Raw genomic sequence first — 22,490 nt, 5'->3', positions numbered from 1 at the left:
ACGGGAATGGGCTTCCTTCTCAGGGAGATTTGAAACGAGGACAGAGATGACTTCATAAAGCCCTTTGGATAAAGGAATTCATTTGCTCTGGGAAGGGCACTTACCAATGATGCCATCTCCATTTCCCCCCCAAAGATAGCCTGGGGGTGCCCTTCCTGCCTCCACAGCCCACAATGCCCCCTTCTTTGAGTTCCGAGCATCTCAAGGCCATTTCCCCTTTCTGAGATGTCCCCTAGAAAGAAATGCCAGATCAGAATAACAAAACTTGTGCTTTATTTCAAATGGTTGCCTGTAACAAATTAAACAGTTTAGCACACAAACATACGCTGTAATGTAATTATGTTGTGTTAATCCCAAGATAATTATGGGATTTATAAAATGAATGCGTTTGTCATGTGCCCGAGGCAGTCTAGTCCAATCACATTGCACAAGTTGGAAGCTGGAGAATGAACTTCATTCTGTCCCGTGACTGTCTCTCTGCGACCTTCACTGTCACTTCATTTGGTGATAATGTCGAAAGTTGAAAAGCCCTTCATGCATGTGATGTCTGGCCAAATGGGTCCTTTCCCTGACACCATAGTCCCCCATCGGAGGCCCTGTTTGAACTCCTCACATTTAACTCTCAGTCTTTCCTTTGGCTTCCAGCGGTTCTCAATCTGTGGGTCGCGACCCCTTTGGCGGTCGAACGACCCTTTCACAGGGGTCACCTAAGACCATCCTGCATATCAGATATTTACATTACGATTCATAACAGTAGCAACATTACAGTTACGAAGTAGCAACGAAAATAATTTTATGGTTGGGTCACAGCATGAGGAACTGTATTTAAAGGGCCAGAAGGTTGAGAACCACTGGCTTAGACAGTCCTAGTGGACATATGTCACATGTGTGACTGTCCTCTTGTGAGCAACTCTCCCATGTTTGGGGAGTGTCCTTCGCTAGGAATTCCATCTCCCCGGAGTATTCATAGAAGGAAAACTAGCTTTCCCAGCCTATCCTGCATCTAGGCTCCCGGTGTGAGACCAAGTTTCCCTCAATGAGATGCACTGGAGGGAAGAGATTTGGAAAGAAGCATGTGAAGCAGTTGGGTAATGCAGATTCAATTCTTTGGAAATAGTGGCAGCAGAGGACTTGGCTTTGGGGATGGCACCACTGCAGAGCTTCCGGGTCCCGGTGTCCAGTGTCATGGGTGCCACCTGCACTGGTAGTGGGCGCAGCATGGAGAGGCAACCAGACCTTCGTGCCTCCATGCAGCACCACCTATGAAGTGGTCTCGCCAGAAGTTCCACTTTGAACCTGGTCAAATCTAACTACAGATGTACTGGATTTGGGACTTCTGGCCTTCTGAAGTGAGAGAATTTCTGTTGTTTTAATCTAAAAACACCTAAAAAAACAAAAACTACCAATGAATTTAAATAGATGAGGCAATATCAGATACCAATTTCAAAATGTCCTTAGTGGATTGAGATGTCCCCTGTGGTCTTTCATTCCTCCATCAGTGTCTACTGATCTCCTGATCCGGCCAGGGCTCTGGCTGGGCCATTCACACAGGAAATGCCACATCAGGTTCAGGGGCCAATGGAGTAACTCAGACCCTCGGCCAGTACTCCAGGGGCTCCTGGCATAGAGAGAGCAGCGGTGGGGCGCAGGGGAACTATCTGGAAAGGTAAGAGGGGGAAATTCCTAGCAGACATAGCCCCAGGTGATGCACTTGGGGCTGGTCCATTGTGTAGGTGGCATATGAGAGTGAAGAAATAGCTTTATTTTGTTTCTGAAAGAAGAACCTGAAGGAGACAATGTCTTAATCTGAAGAAATGATCCTAGACCTCCTGGACATCTCAGACACCAGGACAAGAGTGGGGGCGAGAGAGTGTGAGGAACTGCCTGTGCCCACAGGGGCCCTTGTAGTCCTGTCCTGTAGCGTCTGCCCTCCTCATTTTGGTGTTCAAGGCCTCCTTAAGAAGTCCCTCCCCTGAAGCTGTTGGACATACCCTTTCTGTCTGCGCCAGGCTTGTCTCCTGAAGTGAATTTAATGGTTCCTGCACTTCGCTACTATTCTCATCCCCCCTCCCTAAAATGCCCAGTTCTTCCCTTTCTAGAAAAATCTCCTGAACCTGCTCAAAAAGCTTTTTCTCCAAGAAGCCCTCTTTGGCTGACTCTTTTATAACTAATCCTGCTCAATTTTGATTGGTTTGGTGCTGCTATGATCTTGGCAGAGAAGGGCCGAGTCAGGTTGCACATCCCAGGAGTTCTTTCTTGTTGATCAGCACATGGCCTTCATCAGACCTCCTCCAGCCGGTGGGACCTAGTCTCATGCTGTTTTCCTCATCCTCCATCCTCCTCACTTTGCCCTGTGTCCTCTGAGTTACTGGACTGTGCAAGTACGTTAATTAATAGCCCTGCACTTCACGCACTGCGGTTATCAGCCCAACCTTGGCCACGTTTTCATTTATGGCCCTTCTAAGGAGACCTCCAGACTATGTTAAGAAACCTTCCTGCCACGCAGCAATAAGGGGAGACCTTTGGTCCCCAAAACAGGCCACCTCTCAGAGGGCGCTGCCCTTCGGATGAAATGGGCATTGCATCACCTAATTTGGGGTATCAAGATCATGGTTGGGATGTCTTAAGAAAGTCTCTGCTATTTTGCACTTTAGGACTCTTACCATTTTATAGCTCCTAACTGATAATCCTCAAGGTTGCTGTAATCACTACTTATTCTTCAAGACTCAGCTAAAAGCCCTCCCTAAGCAACATGCCTTCCCCATCAGCTCTTGATAAACTTCTCTGTTGGCTGACGCTGTGTTATTAAATTCCAATTCTTTTTGTGGCCCATTAACTCTCTTTAAAAACTTATGGATCAAACAGGAAATCAAAACTGAAATGGCAAATAGTCAGAAACTAATAAGGAAAAGACTACATGGGAGAAAATATTTGCAAATCACATAACTGACAGAGGACTTCTATACAAAATATGAAAAGAACTCTCTAAATTCAACAGTCAGAAAACAAACAATCCAGTTAGAAAATGGGCAATAAACACTTCACCAATGAAGATATAAGGATAGTAAATAAACATATTAAGTTATGTTCAACATCATTAGCTATTGAAAAATGCAAATTAAATCACAATGACATACCACAACAGACCTGTTAGAGTGGCTAAAATTAAAATCTGATAATACTAAGTATCTGATAATACTAGATCACACATACATTTTGGGTGGGAATATAAAATGGTAGGGCCAGTCTAGAAATGGGCCTGGCAGTTTCTTATAATTAAATATACACTTTTCATACAACCCACAAATAACACTCCCGGGTATTTTTTTCCCAGAGAAATGAAACCTTATATTCTCACAAAAACTGTGCATGAATTTCCATAGTTGTTTTATTTGTAATAACCAAAGACTGAAAAAAAACCCCAAATGTCTTTCAACAGATGAAAGGTTAAATCAACTGGAGTACATTCATACAATGGAATAGTATTCAACAATTAAAGGAGCAAACTATTGACATTTGCAATAATTTGGATGGATCTTAAGTGAAAAAAGCCAATCTCAAAAGTTGCACACGATTTGATTCCATTTATGTGACATTACCGAAATGTCAAAATTAGAGAGATTGAGGACACTTCAGTGTTTGCCAGAGGTTAGGGAAGGACAGGAGGATATGACTATAAAGGGGCAGAATAGTGAGGGAGCTCTTTGTGGGGACAGAACAGTGCATATCTTGATTGCGCTGGTGGTTACATGAATCTATACATGTGATTAAATATCATAGAATTGTACACAAAGACACAAAAAATGAAGGCATACAAAATGGTGGAAGCTGAGTAAGACTTGTACTCAATTGTATTAATTGTGCCAATCAATTTCCTGGCTTTAAAAATGCTCTATAGTTATAGAAGATGTCACCATTGGAGGAAGCTGGGTGGTAGGTACATGGAACCTCTCCGTAGGCTTCACAAATTTTTGTGAGTCCCTAATTATATCAAAATAAAAAGTTTTTAAACTATTACATACAAATCTAAGGGATATGATTAAAACAGAGCTCAGAGGAAACACTTATGCCCTTAAACAGTTAATATTGCTCAACAAAGAATTATAGAGAAATCAATGGATTTGTGGTGTCCGTTCTGTTGTACAGTAACTTCCCATAAGTAATGGGGTCTATCTCTGAACTCTACTCTGCTCCTTTGGTCTCTCTCTCTGTACTTTGACATTGTGGTGTATCTTAATATTGTTAAGACAATTCCCACCCTCTAATCTTAGTCTAAGCTACCCATGGACTTTTATCCCTCCATGTAATTTTTAGAGCAATTTTATCATGTTTCCCCTCAATCCCCCAAAAAATATTCCACCTGGAATTTTGTTTGGGAGCACATTGAATTTATGGGTGAATTTGTGGTGATGAGAAAACTCCAGATTGTTAAGTTATCTAATCCAAGCATCTCCCTTTTCATTCAATCATCTTATACAGGGGTGGGCAAAAGTAGGCGTACAGTAGTTCATAAGGAAAAAAATATGCAGGTTATTATGATTACAATAGCTTTATTAACCCTGTGTTTAGCGTAACCACAACTATAAAACTGTTTTTACTGATGTCCTTTAATAGAGGTTTTAAGATTTCTCCATAGGAATCTCCTTCCTGCTCCATCCCAGCATCTGGAGTTAAGGCCAAGAAGGGGACCAAATGGATGGCCTCACAGCCCTTACCCAAGGCTCTAGCAAAATTAGCTGATCCCCATCTTTGCTGCGGGACCCCTGTCAGCTCCCCTCCCCAGGTGTGGTTCCTATTGTTGATTAATCACCATCTATGTTTTTTCTCACTTTTTTTCAATAATGGAATTCTGTTAGGTACGTTGCATGCTAGGAGTGAAAGAGAAATTCTGTTTTAAAAGGCCTCTTTAATATAAGAATGAGGGGTAAAAGATCATTTAAAAAAATTTTTTTTCTCCATAGAGATCCTGTATGTTTTTGTTTCTGTTAATCCCTATACTCTTTATAGATTTCTTGCTCTTGTGAACAATTTCTTCTTTTTTATTATATTTTCTAGTAAGTTATGGCTACTATAAGGCAATGCTATTGATTTTATAGTTGGCTCTGATATCTGGCAAACTTTCTGAACTTTCATCAGTTCTAACAGATTGTGTGTTGACTGTGATTTTTTCCTAGGTAAATGGTTATATCACCTCAAATAATGACAGTTGTAAGTCTTCACTTCCAATCTGCTTGTATTATATTTAACATTCATAAATCAGAGAAGGCAAAGCTGTCTTTATTAAACCCACATTAGTAAGTGGGTCTTGTGTGCCTAATATTTTACTTTATGTGAACTTGGATTCTTACAAATTTTCTAAATTAGCTTCAGGAAGAACAATTTTTAGCACATTTTTATAGCACATTTAAATGATTAGGAATTTATCTTACTTTTCAGAATTTTATTTAGGCACTTATTTACCCTATAAACCAATTAGAACAAAGATCCTTTAATTTAAAAAACTTTGCAACCTAATTTTTTATGCCCTCCAGACATAGGGAAATACATACACACACATTGAGAGCTTTAATTCTTCAATTTCAGCCACTGGTCACATGACACAGACAAAAAGAGCTATTCTCCTTGCTGGTGGGCATGAATTCTTAAATTAATTTGTTTTCAAAATAGACAAACACATAAGCAAACAAATAAAATAAAAAAACTAACAAACCAGATTCTCTATTATCTCTTACCAGTAGAGAACACATATCTATCATTTATCTACAGAAATTATCAACATTCAGACCATCAAGCCAAATTCCCAGTCATTTCTATCACAAAAGAGGTATAACTTATGGGCTGTAAATGAGCCAAAACTGAAACACAGAATTAATTGAGAGGAAGGGGGAAAAAATATACAGAGGATATAGAGTTGGCAAAGTTGAAGTTCTATTGACACTTAAGATTCACCAATAAGCACCAAAAAAAATATGCCTTGGCTTAAACTACTCATGAACTATATATACTTCTCTGGGCACACAGCTCACAGTCTACCTGGTTCTTACAGGTGACTCTATTGTCCATATCAACAGGAACTCCAAAATTGTTATAAGATTGTTTTTCTAAAAGATGAAATCATAACCTTATCTATAGAGCTAAAAGCCTAAGCAACCTTTAAGACCAGATGACCGGAGGACCAGCTGGTAGCTCTAACATGCACTGACCACCGAGGGGCATACGCACAATGCAGGAGCTGCCCCCTGGTGGTCAGTGCACTCCCACAGCCAGCCTCCCATGGCCGGCCAACCTCCCATGGTCCCTCCCCCTGGCTGGTCCTGATCAGGACTGGGCAAGATGCCCCAATTGCCCCAATCACTGGCCAGGCCAAGGGACCCCACCTGTGCACGAATTCGTGCACCAGGCCTCTAGTACAAATATAAAATGAACAGCAAAGATTTTAAATTAACTCATTTAATTAATTAGGCAACCAGTTAGATGTTACAACTGATTTAAATGAAGATTGGGTTTACAGAAATTTATATTCTCTACTGGATAAAACCTATTCATACTGCCATGATCAGGAATCAATTGTGTAGCTATAGACCAGAAATATTTGCATTACAATTAGTTCTACAAGTTAACTTCTATCTCTATAAAGTTGGAAAATAGCCTAATCAAAGACAACAAAAGCAAAGATAACCTAAGTGGGTGGGCTAGCCAGAACATCCACTCATATATTTTTGTCCATTTCAAAATTGTCTACAATTTTTCAAAAAAGAATAAAAGAGATATAAATCCACAAAAGTGAAGAAAGTGGAAGAGCAGTTGAGTGATGGGAAAAATGGAAAAGTGGTTGAACACGTGTGGTAATTGATGTAGTGGAGTAGGAAAAGGAAACTCAAGTGTCACAAAGACGTATCCCAATGAAAAACAATCCAGTGTACCCACAGAACCCTCTGTGGGACACAGAAGTCAGAAGCACAAATGTCCCAGAGGCAAGGAAGACTGAAAGCAATAGGATCAATTATATGTGTATCTACAAAAGGAACAACTAAGATCCTGAATTTTCACCTCTGTTCAATCCAGGAAATTGACTATGGCTATCTTCAAGAAACAAATGTCTTCCTTCATGTGCTTGATTCTATTGAGAGTGATTTAACATTATAATTGAGAGTTTGGGAAAAAAAAAGATACGACGTGGGGGAGGGAGAAACTTTCCTCTACCCTCAAGGTTCTTCTGGCTGATCTGACAATCCAATTGACATGAGACGTTAGTAAGAGAAAATAACCAAATTTAATACATAAACATGTATGGGAACCCCACATACATGAGAAAGTCAGAGATCCTCCATGCAACAGAGGTTCAGAGACAGAAAGGGGGATGGAAGACATCTGAGCTAGGGATGAGGTAATGCGCCTTGGGGGCTTCAAAAGGTCATTTCAGGGTGATAACAGAAGTTTAGTAAGTAGACGTTTGTCTGTCCTATCGGTAGGTCAACAGAGGTTATCTGTGATCATCTCTTACTATGAGGACGTCCCTGATTCAGGTTCTTCTGGTAGTTAAAGGGGGGAAGGAAGAGTCTCCTGAGCCTTCAGAGAAACTAACTCAAAACAATCTGCATCCCACAGAGGCACATCTTGGGGTGACTCCTTCTGAACCTCTGAAGTTGAAACATATGAAACTGATAATATTCAACTGTTTTGGACCTACCAAAACTAACAATTGCAAGCGAACAACAAAAAACAAACAGAGGCGATTGTTAACTCCAGGAAAGATCTGTACCGGAATGGAAATCTAATCACAATACATTATTCAGCTCAATTATAAACAACATTTAAATAGTTGAAGAATGTAAACACTAAATATTGACCTAACCAAAAATTGGATAATCTACATAGAGAGAGAGCAAATAGAGGAGAGGGAAGGGAAGGAGGTATAGCACGCTAAATCTTCAACATCATTGACAAAAATCAATAGAAAATGTCTAAAATTGATACAATAAAGAAAAGCGATATATGCTTATTTAGAAATGTGGAGGCACGTGCCAGTGAAACAGCTAAACATGGCAAAAAACAGTTGCTTGTGGGAAGATCTAATTGGCTTTATTCAGTGATTCGTGAATCAGGTAGCATCCCTTGTAGCCACCAGAAGAGCACTCCTAGGGGTTGGACAAAATGGAAGTTTTTTATAGGAAGAAGGATATGACAGGGAAGTTATTAGCAAAAGCAAATAAACGATTATTTTTAGACCAGAACATCTTCTTTTGGGAGGAAGAGAATAGCAAGGGTTTTGTCATGTAAGCCACCTCTTCCTCCTTTGGGCCCAGGTGACAATTTACCTGACTGGTGCTTGACTAAAAAATTCCAGGTTGGTTGTTTAAGATTATATTCCAGAGAGAGGTTGAAACTGCAATCAAATCAGGTATTAAATCTACATTTGGTGTCATGGACTTTCAGCAAGTGATGCCTTTTAGGGGCTGTGGCTTTCTCTCTGATAACTTGTAGTTCTTAGACTTTTATACTATCTGCAGATACTGTCTTGAGAAAAATTTGGCAGGAAAATGTAATCAAAAAAGGTCAAAGGCAAACAAGGAACTGAGAGAAATATTTATAACAGTTATATGGCCAGATGAATTTCCTTAGTGTATAGAAAGGTCTTTATAAATCAATAAAAATGACTAACAACCCAATTTCAAATGAACAAAGGATATGAAAAGACAGCTCACAGAAAAAGAAAAAAGGGTTCACAATTATTTGAAAATATGTTCACTTGTTCTTATAATAAAAGAAATCCATTTAAAAACTGTAAAAATACGTTTTTATGTACTTACTTGAAAGAGAACAATTTTTTTAAACGATTTGCTAATACACAGGGTTGCCAAGAACATGATAACACAAGAACTCTAATACATTGAAAACCTACGTGGAAACCACTCTGATATGTTCTCATGGGCACAAAACCACATGTACAAGCTAGATCAGAAGAGCCATGCTTGTAGTTACAAGTAATAGTAAACAACCCAAACGGCCTTCCACTCAGGACTGGCTACATTAATGATGGTACTTGTTAGCAGTCAGAAAAAAATGAGAACGCTCTCTCTGTATTGATGTGGAAAGTTGGCCAAGAGAAGGAAAAAGAAAAATGTGCACCCAAGTTTGTTACATGTTCCCGTTTGGATAAAAAGGCAAGAGGAAGAAAACACCTTCATATGTGACTTTAAGTGCAATCAAGAAACTCTGGAAGACACAAGTTCACACAAATGGTTTCTTGTCTGGGAGTAGCAGCGATGGGAACTGAGCATAGGTGAACAAGCCTTTTCATCGTATAATTTCTCATACTACTTGAATTTCAAACGATGTGAATATGTTACCATTCAAAATGCAATGAAATAGGAAGAGATAAGTAAATAAGAATGAAGTAGACAATATGTGCTGATGTGAAAATGTCTCCAAGGTCTATTAAATGGAAATGTCAGGCACGCCTTAGGTGGGGTGGAAGGAAAGGTCATGGGAAGAAGTTGCCAAAGGCAGTCCAGGGGTTCTTGGAGGAGAAGCGGGGACAGCCCCTTGGGAAGAGGTGGCCTGGAGTGACCGCTTCCAGCTCCCTACCTCCTCCTAAGTGTGGGTGAGGGGGTGGGAGAGGGTGGGGAGGGCCCTGCTGGGCCAGAGCAGTAGCTCTGGGAGGAATGAGGGTTTGTGACCTCCTGCTCTCCTCACCTGCCTTCTGAGAGCAAAAGTGAAGAATCACAATTTTATAAAAATGAAAACAAGGCCCAGTGCTGCGTGGTGGCTGAAGGAACTTTCCAGGTCCCCTTCCTTCTGAGTCTCCAGGTGGAGACAAACCTGAGGGCTCCTACCCCGGCCGGGGTAGCACCAAACATTTACTCAGGGCCCGGGCGGGGCTCTGGGTCTGGGGGTCTCACCTCTGTCAGCAGGGGGAACAGGCTGGCCTGGCCCCGGGAGCCTCGGGGGCTCTGGTTGAGAAACATTCAATCAGACTCACAAGCAGGCAAACTGCACAGTCAAGAAGAGCAGCAGAACCAGGTGGTCCTCACCGGCAGCCCGCAGTGGCCCGAACACAGAGGCAGGCTGCCAGTGGCCGCCTCGGGGCCCCTCTTGGTACAAGGGCAGCCATGTGGTCATGGGCATGACGAATGCCAGCTCCTGAGGCCTGGCCCTCCCAAGTCCAGGGGGCAGCATCCGCAGAAGATGGGGCACGGAGGGGACCATGATGCTTTCTCTGGCCCAACATCTTTGGCCACCCTCTGCTCTCTCGTTACACCTGGACCTCAGGGGAATGTTGAGCTTGCTTGTTTTCTAGCTCCTCCATGTTTTTGTGGATATAGGGTGGGGCCAAAGTAGGTCTGCAGTTGTTCCTATGCAAAATAATACAATAATTCATAAATAATAATGCAAGAATAAACTCTGTGTTTTGTGTACTCACAACTGTAAACCTGCTTTTTTCCCACCCTGTATAAGGTGCTGCACTGATGGTTGTCACTTTGGTGGGTATCAGAATCCCCTGGGAGCTGATAAGGCACACAGAGGCCCAGGATCCCTCAAGTAGCGTCGGCACTGGCCTCCGTCTTCTAAGCAGGTTTACCATGTGGTTCTGATAGAACCACAATTGGAGAGCCACCGTGCCAAATTCTTTTCAAACATCACCTAACTTAATGCTCACCATTGCCTTAAGAGGTAAATATTATGTTCCTCAATTAGAAAACAAAGACCTAATGGTTCAGAGAGAAAAGTGTTTGGGTTCAAACCCACCATCTTCTTGCTGGCTGTGTGCCTTGGGGAGGAACCTAAGCTCTGTGACCCTCCTCTTCATCATCCTTATACCAGTGGGAATTCACTGACACCTTCTCCCTTGAAAAGTTGTTAAGAGGGTTCAACGGAACAAGCCTGGCCAAGGGCTCAACACGCGTAAGGAAAGGTCACCATTGTTATTCTAATCATGGGTGAAACCACTTATTGGAAACAAAACACTATGTAATAAACATTTTGAAAGGGCACATCTCCATTGATTTTAACACATCAAACAGCAGTTGATAAATGGCGGGAGAGTATATGGACCAATATCTTATTGATTAACTCACCAATGTTTTCGTTCAGTTTGAAGTTTTGAAAAGAAAGATTGCTGGTCACTCACAGCATCACTGGCAGTCAAAGTCCTTCTGCCCTGCCTTCCATGGAGTGCGCAGAAAATTGGGGCTTTCTGCTGCGGGGAGGCCCTCCCTCACCTGACCTCAAGACAAGCAGTAACTCTACAAACATTTGTTTATTCCTCATCTGCCTTGCCCTAGGCCCACGGGAAATGGTGGTAAAACGGGAAATGGCCCCTAATCTCAGGGAGAGAGACAATAAACAGTGTGGGCAAAAAGGGGCCACTTGCTAACCTGGCTGGCTCAGGGGAAGTCTGCGGGGCAGCCTTGCAAACTCAGAGACCTAAAGTAACCACAAAGGATGGTCTGAAATTAAAAATTTAAATAAAAACAGTCAATGGTGAGTAGTCATGTCCTAGGCCCGTATCTTCCCTGGCAAAGGTCAATCTTTACCTTAACCGAGCCTGTCTATTGTCTTTTTGCATCTACCATAACATATCGTTGGAATGTCAAAGTCATTTCCCTTTTTCCGGACCCCTCAAAGCACAGCACCGCTCTGTGGAGACCACAGACCCCCTCATTGTCATTGAGTTAACTGTTAACTACAGTATTAACTACCCTGCACCCGCCTAAGTAAAAGAAGCATAAGTCTGTTATTGTACTTTTTAATGCAATCCCAGAGGTTTCCCCGCTTTGCTTTCTCCCACCTCCCTACCCTATCACCAATGAATTTCATGTAACCCACTTGTGTCTTCACTTTTGATTGTAATAAAAACGTATAAAATAAACTGCAAAACTGCCATTCTCTGGAACATTATCTCAATCCATTGAGATTTTTGCTTCCCAGCAATTGTTGACAGTTAGGCTCAAATAAACTCACAAAAATTTGAATGTTTCTTACGGTGACAACAGATTTTGCCCAATCTGGGAAATGTCACACATGCCTTAGGTCTGGTGGAAACCATTTCTATGGGTGGGACTGGCAAGGGTCCTCCTAGAGTCCTTGGAGGAGAGGCAGGGACAGTGCCCTTGGGAAGAGGTGGTCTGGAGTGACCCCTGCCAGCTCCCTACCACAGGGGGCTGCAAATGGGCCCCCTCTGGGGCCAGAGCAATCCGACCCTTGTGGCCCTGGGAGGGATGAGAGTCTGTGACCGCCTGCTCTCCGGGCCTGCCTTTTGGGAGCAAACGTGAAGAAGAAGCACAATTTATGTAAAAACTGAAGCAAGGCCCTGTGCTGCCTGGTGGTTGAAAGAACTCCAGGTCCCTTTCCTCCTGAGTCTCCAGGTGAAACAAATGTGGTGGAATATGTTGTTCCTGTTACAAGCACAAGAGTGGGACCAGATGTGCAAGTCACAGGGCGGGGAAGGAGTGGGTGCTGCGGAGGAGCCGAGTCAGCATCCAGCTGATGGCACTTGCTGCTGAATAAAGGCCTTCTCCCCTCGGAGAAGAGAGGGCAGAGCTGGGCAGGCCTGCTCCTGAGGAGCTGCGGCTTCTGGGAACCAGTGAGGCGCCCGGCTGCTGCCCGCAGTCAGAGGCCCCGGAGGACGAGGAAGAGGACGGCAGGTAAACGCCTGGGGTCCCTGCTGTGCTTGCTCTTCGCTGGCTGATTTATCTCACACCCAAGCCTCTTGAGGGACCCGCACCTTCACTTTTCAGTGTTGTCTCCGGAGAGGTTCTTGCAACCTAGAGAGATTGGCTTCTGGCTGATGAGTCTTCCCAGCCTTAAAGGTCACCTAAGGGACTCCGCAAAGACTTACGCAAATACGTTCAGAAGTGGAGACACGCAGGCAGCTGAGAAGCAGAACATTCAGGTATGTGACCTGTTAGTATAAGTGGAGAGGTCAGGGGCCCTGCTGTCAGTTCTAAGATAGGTGCTCATCCTTGAATGGAAGGTGTAGGGGACAATACTGGCTGGGTGGTGGATTGGCAGTTGCCATCTTTCAGGCCCCGTCCCTCACTGTTCGCCTCCAGAACTCCCCAGCCAACCCCCCTCTTCCACACACACAGATCTGAGACCCGAGAACCCGCTGAAGCTGTGTTTTGTTGAGGACAAGTCAAACCCTTGCTAGGAGCTTAATCTGCAATCCCATACCATAGCCACTACCTTGGGATAAACACATCACTGGCAGCCAAAAGTCCTTACCAGGGACTGGCATGCTCTGTACCAGGGACTCTGCTAAGAGCTTTATGTTGATCGCCTTTAATTCTTACAATGACCCTGAGACTCAAAGAATGAGCCAGACACTCCAGGAAGGTAAGTGTCCAGGGCTCCCACTGCTAGGAAGTAGTGAAACCTGGATTCAAAACTTGCTGTGGACAACCCAAAACTTTTTTAAGATTCTATTTTTCTCTCTCCAGTGGTCTCTCTTCTATTTCCATTGCTCTCTAATAGTAGTCCTCAAATTATGGTCCTGACCCCGCAGCAGCAGCACCACCTGGGAACCTATTAGAAATGTAAATTCTTGGGCCCTACCCCAGTCCCGTTAAATCAGAAATTCAAGGGTGGTGCCCAACAATGTGTGTTTTCATTAGTCCCCCCCAGAGGAATCTGACATTTGCTAACGTCTGAGAACCGCTGCTCGAGGGGTCCCTCTTAGGTTTTTAAGGTAATATTGATGCTTATATTTCTTACAAACATCTAGTCGATCGCTAATTACAGCCTCTTTAGCACACGTGTACTTCATGTCGATCAGCTAACTTCTCAAGTGGGAATAATATGGGATTTTAGTTTGAGTGATAACTAAATCTTTTTTGTATAAACAATCATGAATAAATACGTGAATTAAAAAAAACAATTGTATTCAGCCCAGCTGGCCATAGCTCAGTGGTTGAGCGTCGACCTGTGAACCAGGAGGTCACGGTTCAATTCCAGGTCAGAACACATGCCTGGGTTGTGGGCTTGCTCCCCAGTGGAGGGGGCGGGGGTGTGCAGGAGGCAGCCAATCCAGTTTCTCCCTCATCATCATTGATGTTTCTATCTATCTCTCCCTCCCTCTCTGAAATTAATAAAAAATATATTTAAAAAACAAGCAATTGTATTCATTTTTTTATTAAAAACCTACATACAGTGAAAAGAAACAGGTATCAATTGTAGAGTTTGAGCTTTGACAAGTCTTACAACCACCATCTCACCTATAGAACATTTCCATCCTACCTCCCCAAGAAATGTCCCTTGTGACCTTTCCTATCCCCACCTTCTCTCCTCATACCCTCCAAATCACTGATCTATTTATATCATGTAGATTAGGGTGGGGTTTTTTTCTAGAATTTCATATAAACCATGCAGTATGTGATCTTTTGTGTCAAGTTGCTTGCCCTCAGCATGTCATTGGACTCATCCCTGTTGTTATGTGTATCAGGACATTGTTACTTTTTACTGTTGGGTAGTATTCCTTTGACTGAATATACCACAATTTGTGTCTCCATTAACTTGTTGATGGATGCTTAGGTGGTTTCCAGCTTGGGGATATTATATCTAAAAATACTTCAGTTTTTAAAACCCTCATATTTTAATGAAGTTGGCTGGGTTTTCAAATCCTATTCAAAACTATTTCCTCTCATCATTGTAAAATATCATTCCATTGTTGTCTTCCATCCATTGTTAAAAAGTCTTGTTATTAATGTGATTATTGTATTGCTTCTTTTTAAAAATGTCTGAGTTATTTTATTTCTCTCCTATCCCCCCACTCCCTTCAGCTTTGGCAACCATCAGTTTGTTCTCTACATCTATGGGTCCGTTTCTGTTTTGTTTTGTTTTAGATTCCACATACAAGTAAAATCATACGGTATTTGTCTTTCTCTGCCTGATTTATTTAACTTAGCAAAATACCCTCTAGGTTCATCCATATTGCCACAAATGACAACATTTTATTCTTTTTTATTGTTGAATAATATCCCATTGTACCACATCTTCTTTATTTATCCATCTATTGATAGAAATCTAGGTTACTTTCATATCTTGGCTATAACTAGTAATTCTGCAATGAACATAGGGGTGCATATATCTTTTCAAATTAGTGTTTTTGTTTCCTTCAGATAAACCCCCATAAATGGAATTGCTGGATTTTATGGCAGCTCTATTTTTATTTTTTTTAGGAAACTTCATACTGTTTTTCATAGTGTTTGTACTAATTTATAATCCTACCAACAATGTATGAGGGTTCTTTTCCTCTGCATTCTCACCAGTACTTATTTGTTGATTTATTGATTATAGCCTACAGAACTCCCCACCCACCCCCATCTTCTAACATCTGAGACCAAAGAACACGCTGAAGCCGTGTTTTGTTGAGGACAAATCAAACACTTGCTAGGAGCTTAATCTCCTAAGGTGTGAGGTGATATTTCACTGTGGTTTTAATTTGCATTTCCCTGATGATTATGATAGTAAGCATCTTTTCATATGTCTGTTGGCCACCTTTATGTAGTATCTTCTTTGGAGAAATATCTATTCAGGTCTGCTGCTCATTTTTAAATTGGGTTGTTTATTTTTTGTGAGTTTGTATGAGTTCCTTATATATCTGGGATATTAACCCCTTATCAGATGTATCATTGGTAAACACCTTTTCCCATTCAGTAGGATGTCTTTTCATTCTGTTGATGGTTTCCTTTGCTGTGCCAAAACTTTTTAGTTTGATATAGTCTCATTTATTCTTTTCTTTTGTTTCCCTTGCCCAAGGAAACATATCCAAAAAGATATTACTGAATAATATTCCTGTGTGTATGTGTATATGTGTGTGTGTGTTGATGTCAAAGAATATATTGTCTATGTTTTCTTCTAGGAGTTTTATGGCTTCAAGTTTTTAATCCATTTTGAGCTTATTTTTATATATAATGTAATAAAGTAGTCCAAATATTTTTGCAAGTATCTGTCTACTTTTCCCAACACCATTTATTGAAGAGACAGTCTTTACCCACTTGTATATCCTAGACTCCTTTGTTGTAGATTAATTGACCATTAAGTGAGGTTTTATTTCTGGGCTCTTTATTATATTCCATTAATCTACATATCTGTTTTTATGCCAATACCATACTGTTTTGGTTATTGTAGCTTTGCAGTATAGTTTTATGTGAGGGAGCATGATACCTCCCATTTTGTTCTTTCCCAAGATTTCTTTGGTTATTCAGGATCTTCTGTGGTTCCATATAAATTTTAGGATTAGTTGTTCTAATTCTGGAAAGAATGTCATTGGTGTTTTAATAAGATTGCATTGAATCTGTATATTGCTTTAGGTAGTAAAAACATTTTAACAATATTAATCCTTCCAATCTATGAGCAAGGTGCATCATTCCATATATTTGTATCTTCTTCAATTTAATTCTCCAATGTCTTGTAGTTTTCAGAGTACAAGACTTTCACTTCTTTGGTTAAATTTATTTTTAGGTATTTTATGATTTTTGATGCAACTGTAAATGAGATTGTTTTGTATTGTTTCTTTATAGGTAATCTCTATGGTTTATTTTATTTTCTCTGGAAGATTTTAGAATGTTATTTTTATGTTGGTGTTCTGAATTTCCACCAGTGTGTTCTGTGTTACATACATGGGGGTAGTTTTCTTGGCACTACATTCCAGTTTACTAATTCTCTCTCCAGCTGTGTTTAACCCATCTGTTACCTTTTAATTTTAATGACTGTATTTTTAAATTTCTACAACTACTCTGGTTATTTTTTAATCTAGCTTTTAAAACACATCACTTTATTCTTTTTCATGTTTTTAAGTGCTTTTAGTTTTCTTTATTCATTTTAAACACACTTATTTTATAGTTTGTATCTGTTTTGTTTTTATCTGAAGCTCTTGGAAGTCTAATTTGACTGTACGTTTCTGCTGATGTTTGCTTTAGGTGGATTATTTTCATGTGTGTTTTACAATTTGGGATTATGAAATCACATTTGTCATGGCCTTATTACAGGAATTCTGATTGGCCTCCTTCAAAGGTGTGTCCCTCCAGACAGTTTTTACATTTACTTCTTTCTAACAGTCTGTAAGTATTGCAAGCAGGACTTTATTTTAATACGAGAGGCCCGGTGCACGAAATTCATGCATGGGTGGCGGGGGGTGAGGTGGGGCAGGGAGTCCTTCAGCCCGGCCTGCACCCCCTCTCACAATCTGGGACTGCTGGCTCCTAACCGCTCGCCTGACTGCTCGCCTGCCTGTCTGCCTGATCACCCCTAACCACTCTGCCTACCTGCCTGGTCACCCCTAACCACCTCTGCCTGCCTGATGCCCCTAACTGCTCCCCTGCTGGCCTGATCACCCCTAACCACCTCTGCCTCGGCCTCTGCCACCGTGGCTTTGTCCAGAAGGACGTCCAGAATGACGTCTGAAAGGTCGTTTGTCTGTCTGGTCTAATTAGCATATTACGCTTTTATTAGTATAGATTTTGGCTAGCCGGAAGCATAAATTCAAACCCCAAACCAGAGTTCGAACAGAGCAGAACTGCATTTAATTCACCTGGGCTAAATATTAGGCAAACATTCTTGTTGTCTGAGCAGCTTTGGCTACTTCACATGCTCACTGAGAATTAGTTCCTAAAGTGGTTTGGCTTTCTGCTAGCATCTCAGTTTCAACTTCCTGCCTTACACAGGGTGAATAATCCCCATGCCATTAAAACCCAAGTCCCTGGCTTATTGCAATTAACAACCCCATTTTTGCCCCTAAACCCTTCTGCTACAGGGTCAGTTTTTTTATGCTTTCTTACAAGGGAGGCCTATAGGGGACTCCGCTTGGGTAGGAGTGGCTGTGTGGAGGCCCTTGAATCTGAACCTGGAGGGGAATGCCTACTTCCCCAACCCAGAAGGCTGAGTGCTCAGTCTATAGCACCCTCTGTTGGGCCTCAATGAATGAAACCCAAGGCTTCACTCTCTGTCCACTTCTGCTGATATCACTCATGCTCCATTTGTGGAGAAGTTGTCCTTTATTCTCCTCTTCCCCTTTTAACAGCAGCTGGGCCACTTTTTACTGTGTGTCTTCCTGATTCCAGTGTATTTACTGAAAAACAAATGTGTTATTTGACATCCCCCAAGCCACACACAGAGCCATTTGCTTAGATTTCACAGCATAAGAATACATACATTAGAGCCCCAGGGTGTCCATCAAACTTGGCCTTGCTTTAGAGTACTCCTGGTTTACCCATCTTCAGCCTACACCTCCATTTTTTCAGAGTGTAGGGACCCCTGATCAGACCCCATCTCTCAGAACCATGTGGCAGAGCAATAAATCAATCTGTTTTCTGACCCACTGGGACAGTCAGTTTGAAGAACAGCCCTGAACCAAGAGTACTTACCCAAATGTCAGTATGCCCGCCTCCCCCCGCCCGCGCCCCACCCCCATGTTTGTCAAGGTGAACTTCAGCTTGCTCCTGGGGTCTTGAAGCTGTCCCACTGCCCCATCTGGCCTCCCTCCCAAACCTAAGCCATAAACCTAATCTGCTTGCTTTCAGAAGATTCATTCTTGTAGAACATATCTTTTTTGATTGGCCCTGCTGTTTAGAGGCCCTTGGGGAAGAAAGCAAGTGAGAATTGGGCTCCCAAGTCAAACTCTGACCCTTCCCACCTGACTTTCACACACGCTAAAGAAAGAGCTCTGGTGCCAGGCAGGCCTGGGTCTGAATCCCAGCTCAGCCACTTACCAGTTGTTGTTAGGCATGTGATTTAACCTCCTTGATCTGTTCTCATCTGTAAAATGGAGATAGCTAAACATAAATCAGAGCTCGTGTAAGATAAAACAAGACAAAGAAAGTACAGTGGTCAGCACAGAGTACAGTGGAGCTCCACAGGTGTGAGTGCTCATCTTCTTGGCTTCATCAGCCAGACCGGAAGTGGCAGTGCTTATGTGGCTGACAGACTCCAAGTTAGAGGCTTAGGGGCTGTGGCCTGTAGTGCATGTGGGGGTGGTACTTGGTCTTGGTGTTCTTCCGGTGCTGAATGGAGTGTTCTGTGTGGGGCCAGGAACTCTGTGGGAGCCCAGCCAGCCAAAAATGAGCTGCCCAGGGCCAGGTGTATGTGGCCGTCACCAGGACACCCATGCTGGCCCAGGCCAGGACTTTGACCATGGGTTGCCTGTAGTCCTTCTGAACTTTGAAAAGGAAAGGAAAGTTCCTCTGGGCTGTGCTTATCACCTTTGAACCTGTTATCTTCAGAGCCATAAACCCAACCCATTAGGCTATAAAAGTGACTCATTTCAAAACGCTCTCCCTGCAGCCTGCTCCTGGACGTGCACCACGCACCACGGTAACCAGAGGCCATCACCATGTCGAAGGACCAGAATGGAACCTGGGAGATGGAGATCAATGACAACTTTGAAGGCTACATGAAGGCACTGGGTAAGGGGGTGGCTGGGGGTGGAAGAGGGAGGACAGCTTCAGAAGGACTGTGGTCTGGCCCTCCGGACAGTGCCCCTATGGAATTCACACATCTAAGTGCAGGCCTCACTCCTCGCCTACTAGCTATGTAACATCAGGCACATCACACACATTCCCTGAGGCTCAGATTCCTCTTCTGCAAGTTGGGAATAGTAGTAAATGAGATTGTGTCTAGAATGTCCTTAGCATAGTACGGGGTACACAGAAAAAATGCACTGAATGGAGGATACACATACACAATCACGCACGCACGCGCACACACACATACATATGCATACAAGAGCAAAGCCAAACTTGAGAGGATCATGCAGTAGCTCACGTTCCTGTGACTGCCATCTCTTAAACAGCCGGTTGGACCTGATATTATCCACCAATGACCCTGCATTGTCAGTCTTGTCGTGGGAAGAGAATAGGAGTGGCTAACAAATCTTTCAGGGCCAGAGAAAAGCAAGCCCGCAGAGGCCAGGAAAGGCTTTGGTCATAGAGGTCCAACCAGGTGGTACTGCTTATCTGACTTCTGAAATAGACTCCACACCAGGGGCTCAATTAGTGTGTGTCCCGGGCGGACTCTCTTATAGGATCTCTCGTGGGGTGGGCAGAAGCCACTGGAAGCCAGGGGGACTGGCCCCCCAAAGGGAAGCTCACTTTGCTGGGCAGCCACCATGGTCCGGGCACTGAGCAAGAGGCTTTGGCTGCCCATCCTGACTTCATCCTGCACCGGCCTCCCGCTCACCTTAGCCAGCGGTAGCATCTCCTCCACATGAGGAGTTCCTGGCGGGAACTTGCCCACACAAAACCGGAGAACAGTGACCGCGGGTGGGGCCGGAGGCCCAAGGGTTTGGATACGGGGATGGGAAGTCTCATCAAGAACGGTTGTCATGGTCTTGTGTGTGCAGTTAACTTCTAGCTTAATGAACATTTCCAGTGTGTGAACAACGAGGGCTGTGACATGTTCGACAGTTTATAGAACTTGCTTCGTGTACATTGAACATATTTTCAACACTGGGTAGCTTTTTCCCTCCTGGTGATCCGAATTTTACCTCAATCCATAGGGCATCCCAAAAAATGGACGCACGCACTTTGAATAATGGTAAAGGCAGTGTTTATTAAAATACATTTCATTTTCAAAATTGAGCTAGCAGCTGGGACAGCGTGTATACATTCGTAGGGACACCCTGTACTTGGAAGAGGAGGGGGAGGCAAAAATCCTAACCCTGTTGCACCTGCTTTCAGTGCCCTGAGTGAGCAATAGGAACTGAGTTCTAAATGGTCTGGAGCTTAGCTCTGAGCAAGAGCATCAGAGGAGGAAAGCGAGCCAGAGGGGCCAACATAGCTGCGGCTTCTCTCTGACCTTGGCCTTCTCAGAACCCGTTTCCTCATCTGCCGAGTAGGGGAAATAGCACCAGCGTTGCCTGTTTCTCCGGAAGATGTTGGCAGTGGAACGACGGGAAGCGCGTTAACGAGGGCCTTTTGGGGGCTGCCAGGTTTGAGCAGCCTGCCAAACAAGCGGATTCGGGGAAATATCATCAGAAAGCAACTTGGTGTCTTTTTCTGCTCATTTTTAAAGAATGAAAAGTCCTGCGGTGACTTTAGGTATAAAATCCAGCCTCCGTCTAGTTTCTGCCCTGCAGGGTGGGCCCCTGATATCCTTTCTCTAGGTTTAAGATGAGAGGCCAGCCACTCTGTCCCCGCCCTCTGTCCTCTCCGGGAGGAAGGGATCGATGCAAGGCATGCTGCCAGTTCTCTCTCTAGAAACGGCCTTCCTGGGGCCTCGTCCACACCAGTGTGCAGCCTCCGCGTGGGGGAGGGGTTCCCACCCTGGGAATGCGTTGTTTGCATAGCTCTGTCCCAGTATCTTTGGTATCAGATGCCTATTGTCTCTTACAGCTTCACTCAGAATTTCCAGTTTAGCGTCATAGATCTACATAGATCTACAAGCTAATGAGGAAACTGTCGGACCTTTTCTTTAAAAAAAAAAAAGGTTTTATTGATTTTTAGAGAGAAAGGAAGGGAGAGAGAGAGAGATAGAAACATCAATGAGAGAGGAACATCATTGATCGGCTGCCTCCTGCATGCCACCCACTGGGAATTGAGCCTGCACCCTGGGCATGTGCCCTAAGCAGGAATCAAATCAGCGACCTCTTGGTTCCTGGGTCAACACTCAACCACTGAGCACACCACCCGGGCTTGTTGGACCTTTTTGTGCCAGAGTGTCTGAAGTTTAGAAGGAGTAGGCTGCCACTCTCCTGATTAAGATAAAAACTGTAGGTGATTGTACTAGTTAAATCCCAAATGTGAATGTGCTTGATGCCTCAGTTTACCCAGCTGCTGGCAGCCCACGGTGTCACAGGGTCCCAGGAAGTTGCTCCAGCTTGAGGCCATGATGCCACGTGCAGAAATGCTTTAGCTGGAGTCACTTCCCACCATGGAGACAGGGCACCTGCTCCCTCTCACCTGCCCAAGAGGCCTCAAGTGGGGGGAGAGGAAGGCCCTGGTGATGACTAAAACAGGTCTCAAGGGTCTCAGGCGGAAGCAGCTGAGGGAGGGCCACCCTGACAATTTCACCTGCTGAAAGCCCAGCAGATCTGTGCAATTTCCTCCACACCCGCCCTGCAAGGCAGGGGCTGTTGCTCCAACGCTTGCCTGCCTTGAGGCTGGGGGCACGAGGCCCTTGGCATTAGGGGAGAACACACATGGAGGTCTCAGCAAATCCCAGACATGTAAACACCGTGAGGTATAACTCCACTTCCTGCCAAAGAATCGCCACTTTCTTAGCGTTAGTCCCAGCATCCGGGCGTTGGCTTTCTCTGCGGGCCTGACTGCTGGTTCTGGGGGAATGAGAGACGCCCAGTGACTCACCCCACACCCCAGCTGCCGGCCCCAGCAAGTGACACGTCATGCCAACCTTTGGTTTTGCCCCAAATTATCCAAGTCATTAACTGTTTAAAGGAGTGCCAAGGGTCAAGGGCACCGCCTCTCCTGCTTTCCGAGACACCTGGTCTTTCTTGAGGCCCCAGATTCTTTTTTGACAGCAAAGGAAGGCAGCTG

General features: G+C 43.6%; 1 protein-coding gene across 2 annotated transcripts in view; it reads left to right on the top strand.

The window, feature by feature from the left end:
• The first annotated feature begins 12,564 nt into the window (after positions 1-12,564).
• RBP2 (retinol binding protein 2) overlaps positions 12,565-22,490 on the top strand; it is an 18,659-nt gene continuing 8,733 nt past the window's right edge. The window contains exons 1-3 of one of the 2 annotated variants that reach the window (XM_023749362.1): positions 12,565-12,895; positions 16,992-17,063; positions 19,282-19,403. In XM_023749362.1, coding sequence (XP_023605130.1) covers positions 19,331-19,403 — 73 coding nt within the window. In that variant the 5' untranslated portion in view covers positions 12,565-12,895; positions 16,992-17,063; positions 19,282-19,330. The remainder of the gene's footprint in view (positions 12,896-16,991; positions 17,064-19,281; positions 19,404-22,490) is intronic. The other variant, XM_023749361.1, reaches the window with a different exon arrangement.

The sequence above is a fragment of the Myotis lucifugus genome, unplaced genomic scaffold (genome assembly GCF_000147115.1).
Source record: "Myotis lucifugus unplaced genomic scaffold, Myoluc2.0 scaffold_8, whole genome shotgun sequence".
Lineage (NCBI taxonomy): Eukaryota > Metazoa > Chordata > Mammalia > Chiroptera > Vespertilionidae > Myotis > Myotis lucifugus.
The sequence above is the reverse complement of the archived record's forward strand: the minus strand, read 5'-3'. Positions and strand labels throughout refer to the sequence as shown.